The sequence below is a fragment of the Rhipicephalus microplus genome, chromosome 6 (assembly GCF_043290135.1).
Source record: "Rhipicephalus microplus isolate Deutch F79 chromosome 6, USDA_Rmic, whole genome shotgun sequence".
In the NCBI taxonomy this organism is placed as follows: Eukaryota; Metazoa; Arthropoda; class Arachnida; order Ixodida; family Ixodidae; genus Rhipicephalus; species Rhipicephalus microplus.
In genome coordinates this window covers 170,183,050-170,205,898 of record NC_134705.1, presented here as the reverse complement: position 1 = coordinate 170,205,898, position 22,849 = coordinate 170,183,050, and the positions used below count along the sequence as shown (strand labels likewise).

The window sequence follows — 22,849 nt, the reverse complement described above, 5'->3', positions numbered from 1 at the left end:
TTTGCGGTAGTTTTACCGATGCTGCATATAACTGTGTCATTGGAGTTTTTTTTCCTAACAATATGCTATGGAAAGCACGAGTTAGCAGAACAGTTAGCAACATCTTGTCTGTTGTTTTTTACGTTTGAAAGGAGAGTTTGCAGGTGTGATAAACTTTGATTGTTCTATTTTTTATTACGTATTTTGGAGTAACATCAATTGCAGTTGGTTGCGCAGTTGCTGAAAATTATGGATGCGTTATACGAAACGCTCATCAGGTGTTAGTAGAGGCGTAAGATAAGGCGGCAGAGTTACCTTGGCCGTCTTTGCATACAGCTGCGTCTGGGAAAAGCTGAAGATTCCTGTCGAAATTTTCAAATACGTGCGACTGGGTCAATTGAAGTATTGTCAAAACAGGCTGGTCAGTCTTTTTTTCAGTAATCAGGAAATGGTAAGACCAAGTGGGAAGATGCATTTGTTATGCTGCTTGGGAGTTCTGAAAGGAGTAGGATCTTCCTAAATGCGCGTATACGTGGTAACGAATGCCGCCATTTTTCCCACGTGAGAGCTCTGACATTGATCAAGTGAGGTGATTAATAAGTGGTTTGCTATGTCGAGCTCTGTACGTTCACTTGATATGGTGCAGCGCTCCATGGTATGCCTGCAGCCTAATAGGCAACTGCTGCGCTTCGGCGGATAAAGGTACAGATTGCGAACTGTGAGGTAAGCCCGTATGATTCAGAGGGCAACGCAATGGTCTTGTTCCAGTTGAGACATCAAACTTGGCGGCACATGCAAAACAGGCAATGCGTACATCAAGGCAGAGAGAACAGCCCACTGACACACCTGCAGGGAGGTCGCCTGGTCGCAGCCAGTACCTCTAGCAGTCAAGGCAGCCGCATATTTCAGGAACGACTGCGATTTCCATTTTACGAAGATAATGGCAGAGCGCCAAGAGAGGCGATAATCGGTACTTACACGCGTGTAACGATGTCGTTGTACCCTCGCTATTGGTGTGTCTCCAGTGTACAGCTGGTTCACACTTCTTCGAGCATAATCCCTTGGATTATAAGTGGCTGATTTAGCAGAAGAAATCTGCAGACCACTGTTGACGCAGTACAGCTTTCATATGTTTATAGAGTTGTGAATTGGCCATGCTATTGAAGTTGAACTATTGGTTTCATAACGTAATTGATGTGGTTTTTCAACAATATTCACTGGTATTTATTTGAATGATAAGTAGCGTAATAGCAAATGTGGCCGCCTAGGTAGGAATAATATCCCGAAGGTAAATTTTAAATGCTGGGGTCAAGCCTTCATGAGATTGAAATGCTAGAAAAGCCATCTACCTAGTTTTAGAAAAGTCAACAGTTCTGGCTGTGATGCATTGGCATACCAGCATTAACGTGACTATTAGTTGTGCAATATTGAACGTCTATCGCAGAAGCATTTTTTTCGCACCGGGGTTGTTATATTTCAAAGGTATCCTTGACTAATATTAGTGATAAGGTCTACTTACTGTGGCACTCTTGCATACATTTTTTCTGTGTCAAAAACAGGTTGCCACCTCCAGCGCAAATTCCACTTGGCAGCTTTACGCAAGCCCCAGTTTGATAATTATAATACCAAGCTCCTACCAATGGGTGACATAGGCCAATAAAAGGCACTTTCATGCATTTTTTTGGCTTCATAGTGGTGATATCTGAAACAAATATATGCATATAACTGCTGTATCATTTTGCGTTTTTTTAATGTTGCTGTCTCTAATCCGAACGCTGTGAAATGAAATTGCAGATAAGAGAGTTCAATAAAAGTTTCTGAAAAAAAATCGCTGATATGAAATAATAATATCTTTAGAGAGGGATCAAAACTCGCCTTTTGCGAATTGCGTATACAGAAGTCAAGCGCGTCAGTCATTAAGTTTATTCCAAGAACACACACTTACACACTATACTGACAGCCATTATTATACAGTTACATGAATAAACTTTCAATGGAGAAGGTGCGCATTGACAGCTATGAAAGATTTGGTCGAATGACGAGTAGAGGCTTTTCTAAAAAATTATATTTGCTTATTAACATCTTGCGAGTGTGTAAGGAGACCAACAAGTGATTTTTCTCGACACATTTCGTTACGTTGCAATGAAAAGCTCTCCCTTTTTAGTGTTTCTAGCTGCAGTAGTTAATTTTGAAAGCACGTAGTTATTTTACAAGTAGTATTTTTTTTATCTGAAAGGTTCTAAACACGCTTATGTACCTTTCCTTCATCTACGCCAAAAATTGATAGCCTTGCCGCCAGCCCTTTCCCCGCATTGTGAAAATTGTCTTCGTGCTGCATTCGCAGGAGTTCTTGAAACTTAGCTTAAACAACTTTACTGAGAACTATTCAGCTGGTTTGGATATAACAATCTGTTTTAATGAAAGAGGTCGTACTATATATCGTCCTTATATTGTACCGCATTTTGTGCGTCTACGCCAAAGGTTGCCTGTACCTGAGCCATGAGTGGCTTATACCAGCACCGTTACTCTCTCGATATATACCAGAACCAAACAAAATCTTTGAAATGTCGCTACTCGTATGCATGGTTATTCTTTAGAATATGTGCTACACATTTGTATAACCTATATTCGCAGGTTGTAACACATTTTGTAGACTGTGTGTTACACACTGCGCAACGATTCCATTTAGATTGTTCACATATACACACGTAAGTTGACAAGCAAAGATTGAGAAATGTTACATTACCTATGCTTCCATGTGCAGTGTTCCATAGGCCAAGCACTGAAATAAAAAAAATTTAAATGTATGAAACCACAAAAATTCGGTCTTCGCCCTTACTTATTTTTTTTCGTATTTCGAACACGTGACTATTCCATAATGAACTTCTGAAAACACTCCTGCTATTATACTCTCAGTGAATGGCTTACAGGGACGTAGGCCGAAGCGCCGAGTGGGTGAGGACCGCTCTGTGAGACTGTATGCTTGTGTCGTCGGCAATTTGCACTCTTTTTGTACGTGTGCGGACATCGCACTCATTCCGTTCTGTCAGCACAGTCGCAAATGCTTGTGCGTATTTCTACGCGATATACACAAGCATTTCCGCTTACGCTGCTTACATGCATTCTCAAGAGATGGTAGATGCACATGTCAGACAGGTGTATTTATCAACCTAGCACTGGCCAAAACTATTCCAAAGTGTGCCGTGTTGCCGTTCAGGACATCACATTGTGCATTGGGCGTCGTCCTACGGAAAAATATGAAATATCCAGGTATGAATGTAGAATTTTAGTGACGCCATCATGAGAAATCTTGGTCATTTCGAAATGTTTTTGACACAACGTGCAAAGCAAAAATATTACACCCTTAATGTTGTATTTTCGTTCCACAGGCACCACACTTTTAGAGTATTTAGCGACACCCTAAAAACGTTGGGTGCCAGGAGACGTTACAGTCTACTTTTATAAGTGTTTATGAACACCCATAAACTATGTGTGTTAGATCAAGCTGGAGCCATGCGAGTGGGGTGTAACACGAAAACAACCTTAAAATGATGGCAGTTACATGGATAAGCATACTTGATCAAATGAAGTGCAATTACCGGAACAACAAAAGGAGAGACATACAAAAAGAAACAATTCGTTTTGTGTGTCTCCACTGTTCTATAGAACAGTTTAGGCTTGGACAAGTTAGTGAGGCATATTTCATGTGCCATGAAAGGGACAAGAACAAACAAAAGAGAAGTCACACAGGATGAATCGTTTCCCTCTGTGAGTCTCTCTTTTGGCTGTCCCGCTAATTGCGCTTCATTTTATCAAGTATGCTCATACATTTAACTGCCATCGTTTCAAGTGTGTCTCTATGTGCTTACACACCACTCGCACGGATGTAGCTTGATCTAACACATATAGTTTGGAGGTGTTCATAAACACCTATAAAAGTTGGGTGTAACGTCTCTTTACACCCTGTGTTTTTAGGGTATTTTTAAACATACTAAAAGAGTGTTGCACATAAAAAAAATACACCCTTGAGGATTCAAAGAGCGGGTGGGGTCATAAAAATCTCAAGCCATGCACTTTCATTATTTTAAAAATAGTAAATGTGTGGATAAGCATTCATGCACACAAAAGAACAGAGTGGACCAAGCTCTTTTTCAATCCAGTGCGCAGAAATGCAGGCGGATTCTTTGTTTTTGTTGTCACTTAAGCAAAAACTAAATACTTACTTGATTGAGTCATACAACACCATTGTTACCCCAGCAAAGCCCAAACATTACGTAACATGTACAAAGGAAATAAACAGTAATGAAGCTGGCCACCAAAGACATTGTAGTGCCATCATCACCATCATCATTTTTTCCATCACCGCGCCGCGTCTCTCGCGCAGCTGGCGCGAGCTCGAGCTGCGCGAGAATTAGAACGAGCTCACGCACCTGGCGCGTCGGACGTGGACAGCCACCGCGGCTCCGCTTCAGGCGTGGAATAAAGTGGCGAGATCAGCACGGCCTCGTCTGCCGCCTTCGACGCCGTCTCACGTCTCTCTTCCCTCGCTGCTACATTGGTGACCCGGAGAACACGCCCTTCGCCGAGCGGCCCGCGGCCATGTTCCCGCAACTCTGCCCGCCAGTGCCGCCGTTCTAATCGACCTACCCCAAGGTATGGTTTATGCAGCTCGACGCCGTTCTTGCGGTGAATGGCATCACGGACCAGCTGCTGATGCACGCCATTCTTCTCGACGCCCTACCGGTAGAGTTACGCCATCTCGCTGCCACTTCAAGCACCATCCCGCAGCCTTACGATGCCCTCTGCACTGCGGTGCTCGCCCGCAGCGGCAACACATACCGTCCGCTTCCGTTTACCCGCACCAGGCAGGTTTCCCCGGCGTCGCAGAGCAAGGTACGCACGCAAGCGCACGCAGAGCAAGCGACGGCACGCGACACCGTGGCCCTCGCCGTTTCCGCGACCACCAGCTCAGACGTCTCGGCCTCCTCCTCGCCGCAGCTGCTGGTCAGCTCCTCGACGGTGCCCCCTGCCGCTCCGCCACCTGCCACTGGTGCCAGCAATGGCCTGCCGGGTGCCTCGCCACATTCCACTCGCACCTCCCCGGCCAGCAGCCGACCACCCTCGGCGTCCCCGCTCCCCGCCCCTGTCCCTGTCTCTGTTTCGTGGTCTACGACGGGCCCCAGCGCCGTGCCTTCGCGGAGCCAGAGCCTGCCCTCATCGTCGGCGTCGACACCGGCAACCACCAAAGCAACTGCCACCGTCGCCTCCCAGCCCGTGGCGCCGCAGCAGGCCCCTACGTCGAGACCCGGCGTCGCACAGGTGGTTTCGGCTAGCCCCAGTCCTCGCACCTCTGGTGCCCCCTGGCTCATCCAGCCGAAACATCCACAGATCCTGCCCAAGCTGTCGAGCGGCAGCGCGAACATGACGACGCCTTCGGCAGCGGCGACCACCCGGTCCCAGTCTCCCCGGGCAGCCCAGCACAAGGCCACACCGCGGCCCGCGCCTGTACCGGCGCCGCAGCCTGCGACCACGGTGCAGCGCGGAGCCGCGATGGGGCTCAACACGGGGAGTCCGCTGCTCATCGGGAACCCCGCGACAGCGCAGCCGGGCATGTTTCCGGCTGGACCTGCGCACGACACTTTCTTGCTGAACCAGTACATTCCGGGCCTGGACCACAGCCCGATTCTGATACAAGGCGCACTGGGGCAGACCCAGAGCTCTCTGGGACAGATACAGGGGGTCCAGCTGGCCCTGCGGCCACCCCATGCCACGGGCCGGACCCTGGGACCTCAGACGGGGCTCAGGCCCCATGGGGGACATCCAGGACCGCCTGGCACCCCGACGCTTGTCATTCCACAGAACCTGGGGCCAAGGCCCAACATCTTTCTGGCACCGCCACGCATGATGTCGCCCCCCTCGTTTGCCATAGTCCCGGGACAGACACTGACGCTCCAACAGCTGCAGGCCATGCTGCTCACGCAGACCACGCTGGCCCAGCCCACACTGGGTGCGTTCCAGACAGACCAGCACCAATCCCTGGTGCAGATACCGACGTTCACCCAGCCGCAGATACTGGCGCATGCCCACTATCACCACCACCACCACCACCACCATCATAGGGCCCTGTCGGGACCTCTAATCTCGACAGGCGGCAGTATAGTGTCCTCTGCACCCAGCGCCAACATTGTCACCCACCATCCTGTCATGACCTCGCGACACACGGTCCACTCTCGGCCTGTCCGACCAGGTCACCGTGAGACCCACTTGTCGGCTACCACAGCGACCCGGCACTTCCTCCTGCGTCCTCTGCGCAACTCCCAGAGTCGCCCACCAGAGACCCGCTGCTTACCGATGGTCACTACACGTTGACAAACTGGACTTGCCAAAGGAACTTTTTATGGACTGCCGTTCATGTACATAGCATTTGTCGCCCCCTTTCTTTTTTTCATATGCGTTCAAATCGCGCAAAGCGCTAGGGGGGGAGCCCTGTAGTGCCATCATCACCATCATAATTTTTTCCATCACCGCGCCGCGTCTCTCGCGCAGCTGGCGCGAGCTCGAGCTGCGCGAGAATTAGAACGAGCTCACGCACCTGGCGCGTCGGACGTGGACAGCCACCGCGGCTCCGCTTCAGGCGTGGAATAAAGTGGCGAGATCAGCACGGCCTCGTCTGCCGCCTTCGACGCCGTCTCACGTCTCTCTTCCCTCGCTGCTGCAACATAACACTTTGGTGACCACAGAATGCAACCGAATTCAATGAAAAACAGCTTGCATCAAGTCGTGCAACGCTAGGCCACCGCAGTGCTAGTGGGCAATTACATGATCTTGGCTTGGCTAGGTTTTAACCCAAGCCTTACCAATGCAAGACCTCTGTTCCAACTCACTGAAACTCGCTGCTGTGCAAGTGTGCCTGGGAAACCGAAAACTGAGTGTGGTATCGGTGTACATAAGCCCACAAAAAAAGGTCTCCATAGAGGCTTTCCTAAAGGACCTTTGCACTCGATGTCCCGCTCCTCAAATAATCTTTGTTGATTTTAACGCGCACCATCCATTCTGGGGAGATAAAAGTGGAGATTTTCGAGGCAGGGAACTTCTAGCAGCTGCGGATGCTGCCGACTTATGCGTGGCGAACGATGGCAAGCCAACATTTTTCAGGCCACCAGATTCATGGAGTGCAATAGACCTAGTAATTCACTCTACGGCTTTCTGGTACCATTGACCACGGCTCCAGACAGGATTGGCAGCAATCATTTCCCCATCTTCACCGACATCCTGGGATTTCGAACTGCTGGTCGACAATTCTTGTAACACGCTGGGACACCTACAGAGAAGCGTTGGACAAGTCCACTGGTGAGCTGTTTGCAGATATGTTGCAAAGCAAGCGAGCGGGAACTTCGTTTCTGAAACTGCCTGACCATTTTCCTGCTCCTGACTTGAAATTGAAGAACGTCTGCGCAGCACGTAGATGAGCGGAGCAGAAACTAATGAGAACAAAAGTAAATCCGTCTGCGAAAACCGAATATAACAGGATAAACGCTGCGATCCGTCGCCATACAAAAAAGTTAAAACGAATTCAATGGGACGCTTTCCGTGAGAGTTTATCAACGTTTACGCCCTCGACAAGGATATGGGCAGTAATAAATAGTCTTTCTGGGAAGATCCCCTGACACAGGCCATTCGAAGCACTCGCTTTGAAACAATGGAAAGATTTGCAAACCTTGCAGAGGATTTCGCAGAGGTGTACACATCTAACAGATAAGCAGGAGCGGCGATTCCTCTGTCACACTAGTTTTTTCACACGATGGATACGCCATTCTCTTTCGAGAGCTGGATATGGCACATAGAAAATTAAGACGCTGTGCTGTGGGTCCGGATTCGATCAGCAATTGAATGCTGACAAATCTGCCATATGAGCGAAAAAGGGCCCTTTTGGACATATTTAATCATGTCTGGAGCACGGGAGAGATCCCAGTTGTTTGGAAGACAGCATGGGTGGTGCCAGTCCTGAAGTCCGGAAAGGATCCTGCGAGCCTCACATCATATCGACCGGTATCTCGGACATTGTGCGTATCTAAGTTGATGGAAAGATTAATATTGTGACAAGGAAACGTATATTTGTGGATATTACAATGTTTACATGCGATGGCCATGGCTGACACACTGGTGGGCTGGGACCAGTCTCTATCAACTTCGTAGTCTTTTTTTTCCAAGCAGAGACCCTCTACCTCTTTACGCCCCAATCCCACTACTGCCTCGTGGCACTACCCCGCGGCGTTAAAGCGCGGACCTGGCGCTTGTCACAAAAGCGGAATGTTGGGCGACATATAAGGAGTCAGTCTTACGACGTGCACAACAGTAGATGGTGGTGGCATTGAGTGCGCTTCATCGACAACTCGCTGTATCTCGTAAGTGAGGTTAGTCACCTTGCGTAGGACTTTGTATGGTCCGTCATAGCGAAGTAAGAGCTTTTCTGAGAGGCTGATATGACGACGGGGGGTCCACAAGAGTACTAGTGAACCAGGTGCATACGAAGCTTCACGGTGGTGACAATCGTCCCGATCTTTCTGAGGGGCTTGAGGAAGTGTGAGTCGTTCTCGGGCAATCTGTCGTGCTGCGTCGGCTCGTTCTATGGCATCGCGGACGTATGTGACAGGGGAGCCTGAACCAGCGGGAAGGAGTGTATTGAGAGGCAGAGAGGGTTCACGTCCATAAAGAAGGTAGACCAGGGAATAGCTTGTGGTGTCATGTCTGGAGGAGTTGTAAGCAAAGGTGACGTAGGGTAACGTTGCGTCCAGTCGCGGTGGTCTGGAGAAACGTACATCAACAACATGTCGGTGATAGTGCGATACAGGCGCTCTGTAATTTCATTAGTTTGTGGATGGTATGCTGTTGTGAACTTGTGATTTGTGGAACAGGAACGTACAAGATCCTGGACGACGCGAGATAAAAAGTATCTGCCTTGATCAGTAATGAACTGTCGAGGAGCACCGTGATTCAAAATGATGTCGTGCAGCAGAAAGTCGGTGAAATCTGTAGCGCAGCTGGTTGGGAGAGTGCGGGTGATCGCGTAACGTGTCGCGTAGTCGGTCGCCACGGCAACCCATTTGTCCCCGGATGCAGAAGTGGGAAATGGCCCGAGAAGGTCGTGCCGTACGCGGTAGAATGGTTCAGCAGGGATCTCAATAGGCTGAAGGAGGCCAGCTCGAAGCGATGTTGGTCGTTTTCGACGTTGACAAAGGTCGAAGCTGGCGACATACTTTTGCACAGAGCGATATAGACGTGGCCAGAAAAAAACGGCGCCGGACGCGATCAAAAGTGCGGGTGACTCCCAGGTGACCAGCGGCCGGTTCATCGTGAAGCTGTCGGAGAACATCAGAACGCAAATGGGTAGGCACGACGATAAGCCGGTCAGGACCATTAGGGCGCACGTTTTGGCGGTAGGAAACCCCTTCATGAAGGAAATACAACTTCAGAGAAGTGAGTGGAGTAGCGGAACTCAGACCTTCTATGATGGGAAGAAACTCCGGGTAGCTGCATTGCTCAGAATCGATATCAAGAAAGTCTGATATTGATAAGACGCAAGCCTCAGTAGCTCTATCTGAGGCGTCTGGTGGATCCACTGGATACCGTGAAAGGCACTGCGGATCCTGATGGAGGTTGCCAGATTTATACACGACCGAGAAGGTGTACTCTTGGAGGCGGAGAGACCAACGACCGAGACATCCCGTGGAATCCTTGAGCGACGAAAGCCAGCAGAGCGCATGATGATCGGTTACAACAGTAAAACTGCGGCCGAACAGGTTCGGGCGAAATTTAGTGACAGCCCAAACAAGAACAAGACACTCTCTTTTGGTGATGGAATAGTTCTTCTCGGCAGGGGACAAAAGGCGGCTGGCTTAGGCAATGACGAGATCACGTCCATGCTGCCGCTGAGCTAAAACAGCACCAATTCCGTGGCCACTCGTGTCAGTACGAACTTCTGTTGGTGCGGTCTGATCGAAGTGGGCTAATATTGGCGTAGTCATGAGGGCTGCAATGAGCGCCGAAAATGCAGCACGTTGAGCCGAATCTCAAGTAAATGGGACGTCTTTTTAAGAAGTTCGGTGAGAGGCTGCGCAATATCGGGAAAATTCCGGACGAAGCGGCGGAAACAGGAGCACAAACCAAGGAAGCTCCGAACATCCTTAGTAGAAGAGGGTACAGGAAATGGAGTCACGGCGCGAATGTCGTCCGGGTCGGCCTGTACCCCAGATGCGTTAACGAGGTCACCAAGTACAGTTATTTCGCGACGGCGGAAACTGCATTTGGAAAAGTTCAGCTGCAGACCAGCGTTGGGGAATACTTGGAGAATACTGGACAGTCACTCAAGCTGGCTCACAAACGTTGGTCAAAAAACAATGATATCATCCAAGTAGCTCAAGCGGTAGACCTTTTGATGCTGCGAAGAAGGGAATCCAACATGCGCTCAAAGGTGGCCGGCGCATTGCAAAGCCCAAACGACATTACTTTAAATTGATATAACCCATTGGGGGTTACAAATGCTGTTTTTCTCGATCTCGTGGGTCAACAGCGATCTGCCAATAACCAGATCGAAGGTCAATGGACGAGAAAAACATTGCGCCATGAAGGCAGTCAAGGGCGTCATTTATTCTTGGTAAGGGGTGAACGTTTTTTTTTAGTGAACTTGTTGAGATGTCTATAATAGACGCAAAACCGCCATGTGTTGTAATTATTCTTGACAACCACGACCGGGGATGCCCATGGACTAGATGACTGTTCGAGGACGCCTTTGGCTAGCATTTTCTCGACCTCTTTCTGGATAACAGCGTTCGGCAGTGGAGACACGGTAAGGGAGGCAGTGTATTGGGTTGGCATCGCCGGTGTTGATGTGATGGGTCACAACTTATGTCTGGCCTAAAGGGCGGTTGTCTAGATCGAATATGACATAGGATGTCAAGAGATGGTGGAGGTCTTGTGCTTCGGAGTGCGAAAGATCTGGCGCTATCATTTTGGCAATGTCAATGCTTGAAAGGCTAGGTGCAGTGAGCAAGTTGACGTGAGCAGTGTCAGCTCAGAGATATCACACTCTTTCAACGACGACACGACGCCTAGTTTAATACCAGCAGGCAGCACGTGCGCGGAGAAACCAAAGTTCAAAAGAGACAAATAGGTCTGGTTGTGGCGCACTCTCACGACAATGTGCGGGACAACAATGGAATGCTTTAGCACAACGTCGGTAATGAGTGAAACGACATATTCATCATCGCACACAGGCAGATCACACACGAGCTTCACGTAAGCCGCGGCTTGCGGCGGAAGATGCAGGAACTCGGTGGCACAAAGGCGACTTAGAGCATCACAGGCAACAGCGGCGTCAAAAGGCAGTTCCAACTGAAGAAGGCCCGTCGAGCAGTCGAAAAGAGCGTAGTGTGCAGAGAGAAAGTCGAGACCGAGAATCACGTCAAGTGAACACTGCTCAAGCACGGTGAACAATACGACAGTCTGACGGCCAGCAATGCAGACACGAGAGGTGCACGTGCCGAGAACGGTAAATGTGCCCCATCGACAAGCATTACTGCACACTTAAAAGGAGGCGTGATCATTTTTCGCAGTTTCATACAGAGAGCAGTGCTCATGACTGAATTTTGTGCGCCAGTGTATATAAGGGCTGTAACGATTGCGTCATCCACGAAAAGTTCCAAAATATTGCGGCGTGTAAGAATCGCCAACAGAGGATTTGCAGACCGGGTCATTAATGCAGCGTCACCTCCGGGAGCTGCGTGGTCTAGTTTCCCGAGGTTGAGGGCAGGTTGTGTAGGAGACTTGGATCGAGAAATCATTGGCGAGAGGGATTGGTTGCCTTGGGGTGATGGTGACCGGTTGAACCTTCGGCCCTGAACGTTAGTAGCTGTAGGCTGGGGATCGTGCCGAGAAGAATATCGACTAGAGTTGTCTTCAAAGTGGCGCCCTGTCGCAGTGTTCCTGGATGAATTGGACGTCCAACGATTGCAACAGTAGCGCGCAATGTGTTCGGCGCGAGAGCAGTGAAAGCAGATTGGTCGATCATCTGACGTCCTCCATTCAGCAGGGTTCCGGTAGCGGAAGGGTAGCGTGAAGGGTACACCGGGATCTGGTTAACCAAAGCCGAACTCTCGGTAGTGCGAACAGCGCAAACAGGTGTGATGCCGAGATTTGCTATTTCTTTGCGAACGACGGCTTGGATGAGGGAGACAGGAAATGCGTTATCTTGAGGGCCGTTGGAAGCGATGGCTGCAGGAGCCATTGCTTCGAAGTCGCGGCGAACGATCCGGCTGAAATTTTCGGATTATGTAGCTTGCGTGAACCTGGGGCAGTCTTCGCAGGTCGAAGTGGCTACAGTATAGGCAGACGCGCAAACTGGTAGGTTATGTGACGGTTCTTGGTGCGCTCGAAGCGCTGACATTCCTTCACCACCGCGTCGATGGTGGCGCAATTGTTAACGATCAACAGGTTCAAGGTGTCGTCGGCAATTCTTTTTAATAAGTGACGATTTTGTCAGTTTCGCTCATGTTCTCGTCCACCTTTCGACAGAGGCCCAATACGTCCTATATATAAGATACATACGATTCCGTCGATGTCTGCACGCGACCTTTCATGTCTTTCCTCGCAGCCTGCTGTCGCCCAAATGGCCTGCTGAACAACTAGACAAGCTTCATTTTGCTGATGTTCTAGCTGGTCAAGTCCGACTCATGCGTCTCATACCAGGTGAGTGCCGTATCTCGCAAGTAAAATACAACGTTGGCCAGCATCAATGGGGGGTCCCACCTATAGTATTCGCTCACGCGCTCGTACAATGCAACCCAATCTTCGACATTTACCTTGTCCTTGCCTGTGTCCGAGAAGGTTCCGGGGTCTTGTGGAGGCAGGAGAATCAGAGAAGGCAGCTGCTGCTGCGGCTGCTGCTGCGGCTGCTCTTGCACCTGTGGGTAGGCCTGTCCAACCATTGCAGGTAAATGAAGGTGGCGACCACTTCGAAGTTCCGTGTTGGTTTGCTGGGAGAGCCAGGTAAAGCCACCCCGCACCTCCACCAATATTCTTACAAGGAAACGTATATTTGCGTATAGTTACGATGTTTACATGCGATGGCAATGGCTGACACACTGTCGGGCTGCGACTAGTCTCTATCCACTTCGTAGTCTCTTCTTCTAAGCAGAGACCCTCTACCGCTTTATGCCCCAGTCCCACTACTGCCTTGTGGCAATATGTACATGATTAACTTGGTACCTTGAAGAAAAAAGACAATGGCCGTCGTGTATGACCGTCGTGTATAGTAACGAGCGAAGAGAGACGCGTTTCCCTCGGCGTCCCACAAGGAAGTGTTCTATCTCTCTTGCTTTTTAACGCTGCCATGGTCAGCCTTTCTGACACTCTGCACATAGCTCTGAGAGCAGTTAAAATATCCATCTACTCCGATGACATCTGCACATGGATCTCAGGGTACCAGCACAAACGCTTGGCTCGGATAGCACAGAGCGTTATTCCAATCATTGAGCCTCATTGTTGACACTTGGCCTATCTTTATCTGCGGAAAAACTGGCCTTCATGGTCTTCCCAGAAGCGAGACGAACGTCAACACGTCTGTCGCTCAATAATCGAGGCCACTCGATTCGTTGTGCAACAAGTGTCTGTTTCCTGGGCATTACCATCGACAACAAGCAATTATAGCGACGTGCGGTTGATGGTATAGTCACTGAATCACTGCAAAGGATCAACACTCTTCGTCGCATGGCAGGGGTACGTTGGGGCAACAATCCCATGTCCATGCTTAAATTGAATGCTTCGCTTATAACAAGCCTCAGTATTTATAAGCTGCCCCTGATATCACCATCACCGAGCCAGTTCGAACGCCTAGAGGCACTGCACATAAAGGGTCTTCGCTTGGCGACGGGAGTTCCTCAGGCGGCTTCAAACACGAAGGTCATCAATGAAGCCGAGTCTCTTCCGCTCCGCCTTTTGGCGTCGCAGGCCTTATTGACGCAGCTGTCAAGACTGGGCGATTCCTTCGCAGGCACGGTGCTTCTCCGGTGGCTAAGAGCAAGAACTGGTTCACGTTTCAACGCGGCACTGAACACATTTGGATATTTAAGCATGAAACTGCCTAAACGGCGCCCTATGAACCCGCCACGGTCTTTTGTGGATGTTGCGTGTAACTTCAGCGTACTCAAGCTACCAGCGAAGCGCACCATTCCAGCCGCAGAAGCGAAATTTCTTGTGCTAGAGCGCTTGAGCACCATATACTGGGGCCACCTACAAGTGTACAACGACGGATCAGTGTGCACACAAACGGATAGCTGCATAGCGGCTTTCTGCATACCCTGCCTTGGCGTGTCATGGTCGAGCTGCCTGGATCACGTGGTTTCGTCCACAACGGTAGAAAGCACTGCAATCACGGCGGCTTTGCTAAAATTGAGATCCTTTTCTGCACGAGATGTTGTAGTGCTGACGGACTTGAAATCGGCGCTACAAAGACTGCATCGTGGCCTACCTCAAAAAAAGTTCACCAGGCAATCTCTGGCACTAATTAAACACCTAATTGGCAAGAGTTTTATTGTAAAGTTTTAGTGGATCCCATGCCATGTTGGGATTGAAGGCAATGAAAAGGCTGATGCCGTTGCATGCAAAGCATGGACATCTGTTCCAAATATAAGAACTCCCAAGACTTACCAGAACAACAAAGATGTGATACGCAACCATTTTAAGGCGATATACAAGTTTCCACACCAAGCATATGTAATTCATAGACTTTCTCGTGAACAATTGCTCTGTTGCACCACATAAGAACCGGCTCCGCATACGCCCCGGCCTGGTCATTCAAGACTGGGAGATACGCTTCCCCGTTCTGTGCCTTCTGCGGTGACATCGGGGATATTGAACATTTTATTTGGCTTTGCCCACAGTTTGAGGTGCAAAGAGCAGCGATAATCCGCACCTTGCAAAAAGGCTGTCATAGGCACCGGACAGTTGATGACGTCATTTTTCTTGAAGGAGGTCATTTTTCTATTGATGTCTGGTTATATTTATTGCTGTAGCAATCATATGGACACTCTCGGCTAAATTTTGCCACCGGTGTCGTTGTCGATAACATGGAGTGTATATGTATGCGTATCTATATGTATAACAATGCAAGAAAAAAAAATTCCACAAAATAGACTACGGCGCGTGAGATCGAACATGGAACCTTTACGTCGTGAACGCGAGGCGTTAACCACGGAGTCACCGAGAGGCACCTCCTTCAACCTTCAAACGGTAACCTATTTATATCTATCACTTACCATTGTTGGCGGGCATTTTCATATCTACCACTTACCGCTGTTGGCAGGCATCTCAGAGGAGAGGGGGACTATCGTGTTTTCAGCATTATAAACAATATGGCGCAGTGAGCGCGCGGCGGCTCTCATCTCTCACGCGTACTTCGGCCCGCGTAGAGAATAAGGGGGAGTAGGCTCGATAGCGCGCCCTTATTTTGCAGTGGGGAGAATTGTACGTCTTGGCTAGCTTTTAGGTTTCGTCGAAACGATGCTGTTGTGGTTACCAGGAGCACAAAGCTCACTGCAATCGTTGTACAGCCTTCGTTTGCGAAAAAGGCGCGCTTTTCAGACACAGCAAAGCAACAACTGAGACGCTTATTCGCGTGCATCTGTACATGTGAGTACGTTTCTTGCGTCATTTGTGAGTGAGAAACGCGGGGCACGTTTTGATCTGCTTGTCATTCTGCGCGTGACCTTCCGATTTGTTGCTAACGCGTTTTGTGCTTCACTTTTGCGGCAAAGCTGCGACTTTTTTGTCTTCCATGTTTTAGTCTACCATTTTCTTTTTTCCGTAGAGTCCCTAAATTTACGCTAGAGGGAACTTTGGCGCTAGTGTCTATGAGAGCTGAAATGCATATCTCTTCATTGAGCATGGGATTGATAGCTAGTACATGGTAGTCTAATCTTCTACTTCATGCTGGGTGTGTTCGTGTGTCTTAGCGCTGTTTTCTAACGAACCAAAATTTATGAAATGTTCAGCGGTTGTGCTTCACCACCTTATTCTTTTAGGCTTACTATTTTAAATCGGCTCAAGAAGTTCAAAAGGGATCGTTCTTCTCTTCGAAACGAAATCCAAACACAAAAACAAACGAGGCCACAAGTGCGATTCGCCGCCCGCAAGTACGAAGACAAGGCAAATGCGTGTACTGCCCATCATTCCCATGGTCTTTGAATGATCGAAACACAAGAGGCCCCTCTAGCTAGTTTTTTGAAACTATACGCTTCTTTCTAAGCTTCGCAACTCTCATTTATACCCCAAAACACCTTTCCCGCACCCCTTGCTATACTACGCTATATAAGGCTCTGCTACAATATGAATTGCTCTGCTAGCCTGCTGGGATATCCGAGGGCTTACGACACTCGTTTTCGTATGGTGGGCGCTCGAACCTCATCTGGTTCTGAAATTTTTCTCGCCAAGAAGTGTTGACAATTTCTTTCCCGCTTTCTTTCTTTCTTTTTCTGTGTTTATTTATTTATTTCTCGCTCTTTCCATTCTCTTTGTTTTTCTTTTTTTCTTTTCTTTATTTCTTTCTTTCACTGCACTCGTTCTCTCAATCATTAGAGCTTCTGCCTCTTGCTATGAACAAATCGGTAAATGTCTTCTGCGAGCAAAGCAGACAAGGAAGTAGAAGATTAAGAGAGCGTGTACAGGTTCATTACGATGATAATGTTATATGTACAATAGACGGGAAGCAAAGCACATAACAGCTCGGCTGCAAGAGAAGATAAAGCATCGAGCACAGTGGGAAAACACGCGACACTCACCGCAAACCTTGACCCCCCCCCACCCAATTGACAAATTGCGCTTATCTTACACACAATAAAAAGTTTGGGCAACCTTCGTGGACTAATGTCAAAATGAGGAACGTGTATATCGCCAGTAGACAGCAATCAACAGTTCAATTCGCCTTGATCAGACTCAGAGCGCTCAAAGCATCGCCTACTTCCACACTAATGCGCAGATGGTGCCACCACCAATAGCATGATCTCGCGGCGAATGATTCTGTGAGGCATCTGTACTTCGTTTATGCAGTAATCGAATACAATAAAGAATTGTGGCTGAGCCATGTGCAATCAGCAGGAAGCCCTAAACCACCAAGTGATTACGGAAACAGCATTGTGTGAAGCTTGGTCATTATTTCACTATTCTACCGCACTGCATCATACGTGTTAAAGAGAAGCTGAAGCATTTTTCCATAAAAAAATCACTTAAGAGCGTGTAAGAACAGTTTGACCCTTCTGAAACAGAAAAGCATGTGGGAGCTCTTAAAAGTGAACGACAATAGCACTTTTTGGTGAAGAAACAGTGGCTGTGGCCGACGGGCCTTTTGAGACGTCAAGCGAACATGGTGACGTCATTCTCGGCATGCCATGTCATCTGTAACAGCAGCACTGCTGAAGTGTGGCTTCTTGGGTAAGTTCCGGCCACGGCACGTCACGGGTTAGTCACGGAGGCCATGATTGAAGATAAGAAAGAACACTTGCTCCAGGACAGAGGAAACGAAGATGACGTATGTTTCCACGCCCACACTTTCAGCGTGCCCGCGGGGTGGAGCAAGGCAAGCTTTTATTTCGCCTGTGATAAAGCTCCTGCTGCTACAACCACGAGAACAATCATGACATCGTCAACAATAATATCGGTCCTTCCTATACACGAAGGTATTGAATTCTAAAATCCGTTCAGCTTCCTATTAACGTGATATCTCGCCCCACATGAAGCCTGCCTATCAGGTTCTTTTTTTTTTTTCACTAGAGGGCCGTCGTTGGCGGATCTGTGGTGGAATGCTCAATAACCCAAATACGGCGTAGCTTTGACACCCGCTCGGTATTGCATACTTTTTTTCCAACGTGAATGTCACACATTAGCTCTTGATCGCAATCAGGGCTGATTAGGATAGGTGCTGCTACACGATCATATTTAATCGCAATCAGGCGTGGTTGTGATCAAGACAATTGTGATTTGCGCATCGCGATCAGGCTTTGTGGTCGTGATTTCATTGACTTCTATGCAAACTCGATCCGCATTTGGCTGCATGGTGCAGGGGTGACAAAATTGTTGATCGCAATAAAGTCAATTTTAAAATTATTGGAACAGCCTCATTTGCCTTTTTGTGGTGATAGGTTGCGATAGTGAAAGAGCATGTGAATGCGACCAAACTAATTGGTCGTTTTGTTTTGTTTTTCTGTTTTATGCTCCTATATTTGTACGGAGCTGGGAAGATAATGTGCAAAAACGCAGTATCTCTAAATATATAAATAAAATAATGAATACTAAATAAGAAGCTTGATCTAGATAAGCCCTGATTGCGGTCAAAATCTCTCCAGTGACTCCAGTGTTATCGTTAGTTATGGTGATTATAGATACCGGCAGCTGAAGCGGACAACTGGTCCACCTAAATAAGCTGTTGTTTCATTCTGGTAACAGATTTTACTGTTATAAGATAATACTCTAACGGACCGGTCACTTTCAGTTAAGAAGGTTCACTTGCAACAACCAGTGTTGTCCTATTAGGGAGCAATGCGATGTAACATGATTAAACTGAAGTTTACGGGCGGAAGATTGTAGGGAGATTACGAGACTCTCGAACGACAGCAAGAAGACTTTCGATTATTTCTTGTATTTTTGGCGTGAAGAGCAGCAATCGATAGTAATTCCACTGCGTTATGTCTTCCGAGTATTCACTGCTAAATATATTCAAGATTCGTCTCTAATTTTGTTACTTCACTGTGGAGGTTACCTCCAAAGTAATTATGACACTGATATAGAAAAGCGATAACTTACGTTGTGAGTAATAAATGCACACAAAAATTAGCTTGCTTTTTCGAAGCATCGTTTCTACGCAACTGATACAGCGATGAAATCAGCATAGCCATAAAGACAACAACCGGGCATGTCATTCGTTGTATATGAATAAATTCATTGTTCTATAACAATTCATTCAATTTGTCAGCTTCTATTGCACGCATGCATTGTGTTTTTTCTTATGTATCACAAATGTAGAATTGCTGGACAAGGATTGAAGTGTTGTTCGTATATGGAGGCCGTTACATTGAAACCGTTACATCGTATCTAACAAAAGACTGGCTGTTCTGCATTCATGTTTTTCTCTGAATATGAGTTTCGTTATCACACAACTTACAAGCCTGCAATAATGCCCCAAATATTGTCTGGAGACGTCAACTTTAGATTAAGAAATGAAAAATATAAAGTTTGCATCAATGAATAAGAGTAATGATGGCAAACGTATGCCTCACTTTTTTTCAGCTTCAACGACTGCCAGTGACAATGTTTTTGTCCACTGACATTTTTAGGATCGTGTAGGCAGTGCGATGCGTGCCACGTCAGCTAAACGGCTGGGCTGTGTCACCAAAGAGAAGGCGCTGGCTATAGTATTTGAAATTCGTGGGCCATGGCCGCTGCACCTCAGTGCGGCCAAAATGCATAACAAAACTCATGTATTTCCACTTATGCACGTACAAAGGAACACCGAAAGGTCGCAATCAATCCATAGTCCCCAGCTGCGGTGTACCTCATAATTTTGTAGTGGTTCTTGCACGCAGTACGACAAAGAATGCGTCATACCTCAAATTTATTCATGCTGCACACACCTAAACTACTGAAATAAAGCAAAAAGTCAGCCCATAACCTCGTGGAGAAATTTCCAGCTCTGCATAAGCTTGTGCCATTTAGTTTAAGAACGACGCAGCAGTGAAGAAACGCTGTGGCAAGTTATGAATCATTCTTGAGACGCTCAGTAGAAAAGAATATGTTTGAGGAGCAAAACAATTTCAATATATTGCATTGTGTGGGGTATGCACATCCGCATGTATTGTTAAACAGAACTGTCGAGATCCATGCCGCGAATGCGATATGCACAGTTATTGATGAGACGCAGTTCAAAAGAAATGACTTGAAAACAAGCGATTATTTCCAGCTCAAGTGCTACTGTCTGTACTACTGACCTCGTATTTCTTGCCGCTGCAAATTGGCGGTAATAAACACGGTAGTTAATTATTAGAAATCGGTGTTGAAGCGCGTGGCTCTTTGAAGCACGGCAGCATTAAGTTGTGTTGTATAAGTCGGTAACCCTGCGGGAACTTTATTTCCTTAAAATGAACTTCTCGTGCTTAGAATGATAGTCTGTACAGTAAATTTGCTTGCAGCTATATTTCGCTGCCATGAAACACACAGAAGCGGTTCAAAACGCGATCGCTAACGGAGTCAAATGAAGTCTGAACAGCGGACTGTGAGCACATCCAGTGCAATTCATTTGCTGCCGTCCTTTGAGAAGGGAAGGCGCACCCTGTTGTCGGTAGTTTTTCAATCGTTCCCTTTTGATTTGGCTTCTGAAGTGCCACCTTTTTGGTTTTCCCTCAGATCAATTCATGCAGCGCAGTTTCTATGGCGAAAACTATTGCCACCCGCATGAAGCGAGTGCTCCCAAGTTCCAGACAAGTTGCTTCGTCATTTTGGCGCTGTAATTATATGTGCATCAATACCATTTAGCCGAAATTTGAATACTCTTCCTGACAAAAGTTTGCATGGTGCTCCCCACCAAGGGAACGCAGCCGAAAATTCACCTGCCACGTCGACGTCTTGAAGTGTTTCTTGTGCGGCCGCCGAATGCGGTCGGGCACCTTGAACCTATAATGACCCAATCTGTGACCTTCGCCGGTCGCCTCAATTTACGCGCTAAGCACGGGCGTTGGAATCCCGTCATGTCCAAGTTACATCAGTCATGTTGGGACGCTTTTGTTAAAATATACGCGTACGAATTGTAGACGTGCTTTTGTTCGCGCTTACTTTTAACACACAAAAAACGCGAACAATCTCTGCGACGTCTGCACTTCTGATATACCATGTTAATAGTGCGTGGCTGCGATACGAGCAAAGGGCGAATAAAATAGCGATGCTTCAACGTACATGCGTTGAATTTACCCCAGGCTTTATCGCAATCTATCCGTCTGAGGACAAGAAAATGAGCCATATTTGCCCCAGAACACACCAGACTGTGAGCGCTTGCTAGTTCGTTAATCCAGCACTTATGGCTGCTCCCATGACCAAATACTTTCTAAATGTGCGTCCTCTGTGCAGAGGACATCTATTTCAGTGCTGCTTGCTTTCAAAGAAAATTAAATATAGGCCTGCATTCTATACTTAGTGAGCAGGAAGTCCAATCTTAGTGCAAGGGCATTATTTGTCTGGTCGTAATGAAAGTGAAACGACATTGTACATTATGTCTTTTGAATGGGAAAGCTGATGTGCAAGATAATAAGTGATGAAAGTTTAAGAAATATAGTTTTTGTAATCGTCATCAAACGTTTAAACTGCATGCTTTTTTGCTTAATTTGGCGTGATTGTATCTTCTTATTGAAAAGAGTTACTAGTATAAACTTTCGCGGTTTTATAAATAAGCATGCAGAATACCTAGCGTGGAATTTTCAGCTCTCTGTCGTAAGCCCTTTTTAGAAAAAAAAAGCCTACAAAGTATGCAAAAAGAAGTTTTCATGATAGCTCTTGAGGTAAAAAAAATCTTTGCACTACCAAGATTAGCGAAAATTATTGAGCGTGAGCGAAATATGCATATGTTTATGTAAATGAGTTTGAAGTGTGCGGCTTCATATATTTTGTGTAATTCATCGCCAATGTCATTGTAATTGATTTATTGTGCTTCGGAAAATTTTTTTTCTGGCAGAACCAATTGGGAATCTCTTCTTTCCACTAATCCGGTAACAATATTTAAAGTTTTCAAATAAACTCAAGAGTTCAACCAGCCATGTTTTGTTCGGCCATTCGTGAAATCACCCAGCAAAAAAATAGCGCCTCGAGCGATTATCTCAGCATCACAATTTCTTTCATACAGCGACAATAATCATAATTGTGATGTGAGGAGGGAAGCACCCCCCTAAGTGACCCAATAGAAGGTGGCGCTGCGACAAACCTTCGCCTCCCACTCTGAAGGGAAACCCCCGCACACACCTGACCTGTGGCATTAATACATAATACGCACAGAGTAGCACTCATGGCCACATACCTTTTTTAAAAGAAGCATGCTGGTGGCGTACACTTGTGACGTCCGGCCAATCTTCGAGTGACATGACGAGTCGGCATTGGCTGACAATTCCATTTTCTGGCCCAGGTCGCGATCTAATGGCAATGTGGTGAGTTCCCAATGTGCACGAACTGTTACGTCAATTCTTCATGCCACAGAGCATGTTACGAGAAACTATTCCCGCGCTGTTAATCGATCGTGTGCTGTAGCATTTAATACGGTTCGTTCTAAAACTGATCACGTTTATCAGCTACGAAGGAGTCGTACTTGGGAAACTGGTGGCTGCTGCTCACTCAGTTCGCGCATACAACACATCATTATATTTCAAGAAGTTTCACCTGAGTCACTGACCGCATCCTAAAACACATAATCGTCCTAAAAAATTCATCCGATTCAGCATAAACACAATCACCACTCGAAGGCCACGTTGCAGCTTCGCAGCGCAATGTCAGGAAAGAAAAAAATGCGGGAGCATGACAGTGGCGATAGTATAGTGGTGACAGCCACAGTGCCTAAGGAGATTTCACTTCCGATGTTGTCGGACATGACGTCATCGCTGCCATAATGGTTTGGCGTAGCTTCTCCAGCATGGTACAGCAAGGTGCACCAACATTTCCCTCACCGCCCCCCCCCCTCCCCACGCCGCTTTACAGTAATGATGATGTTTGAAGTTTTGTGGCGCAAGGGCCATTTCACGGCCAAAGAGCGCCAGTTCATGTTACTAAGAATATGGACAATGATTGTGATAAG

General features: G+C 47.4%; 1 protein-coding gene across 1 annotated transcript in view; it reads right to left on the bottom strand.

Moving 5' to 3' along the window:
• Positions 1-18,924, bottom strand: part of LOC142765040 (carboxypeptidase inhibitor SmCI-like) — a 39,957-nt gene extending 21,033 nt beyond the window's left edge. Inside the window, exons 1-3 of the mRNA XM_075865606.1 lie at positions 18,829-18,924; positions 2,726-2,761; positions 1,499-1,681 (exon numbers count right to left, since the gene is read on the bottom strand). Coding sequence (XP_075721721.1) covers positions 1,499-1,681; positions 2,726-2,761; positions 18,829-18,877 — 268 coding nt within the window. The 5' untranslated portion in view covers positions 18,878-18,924. The remainder of the gene's footprint in view (positions 1-1,498; positions 1,682-2,725; positions 2,762-18,828) is intronic.
• Positions 18,925-22,849: the final 3,925 nt, after the last annotated feature.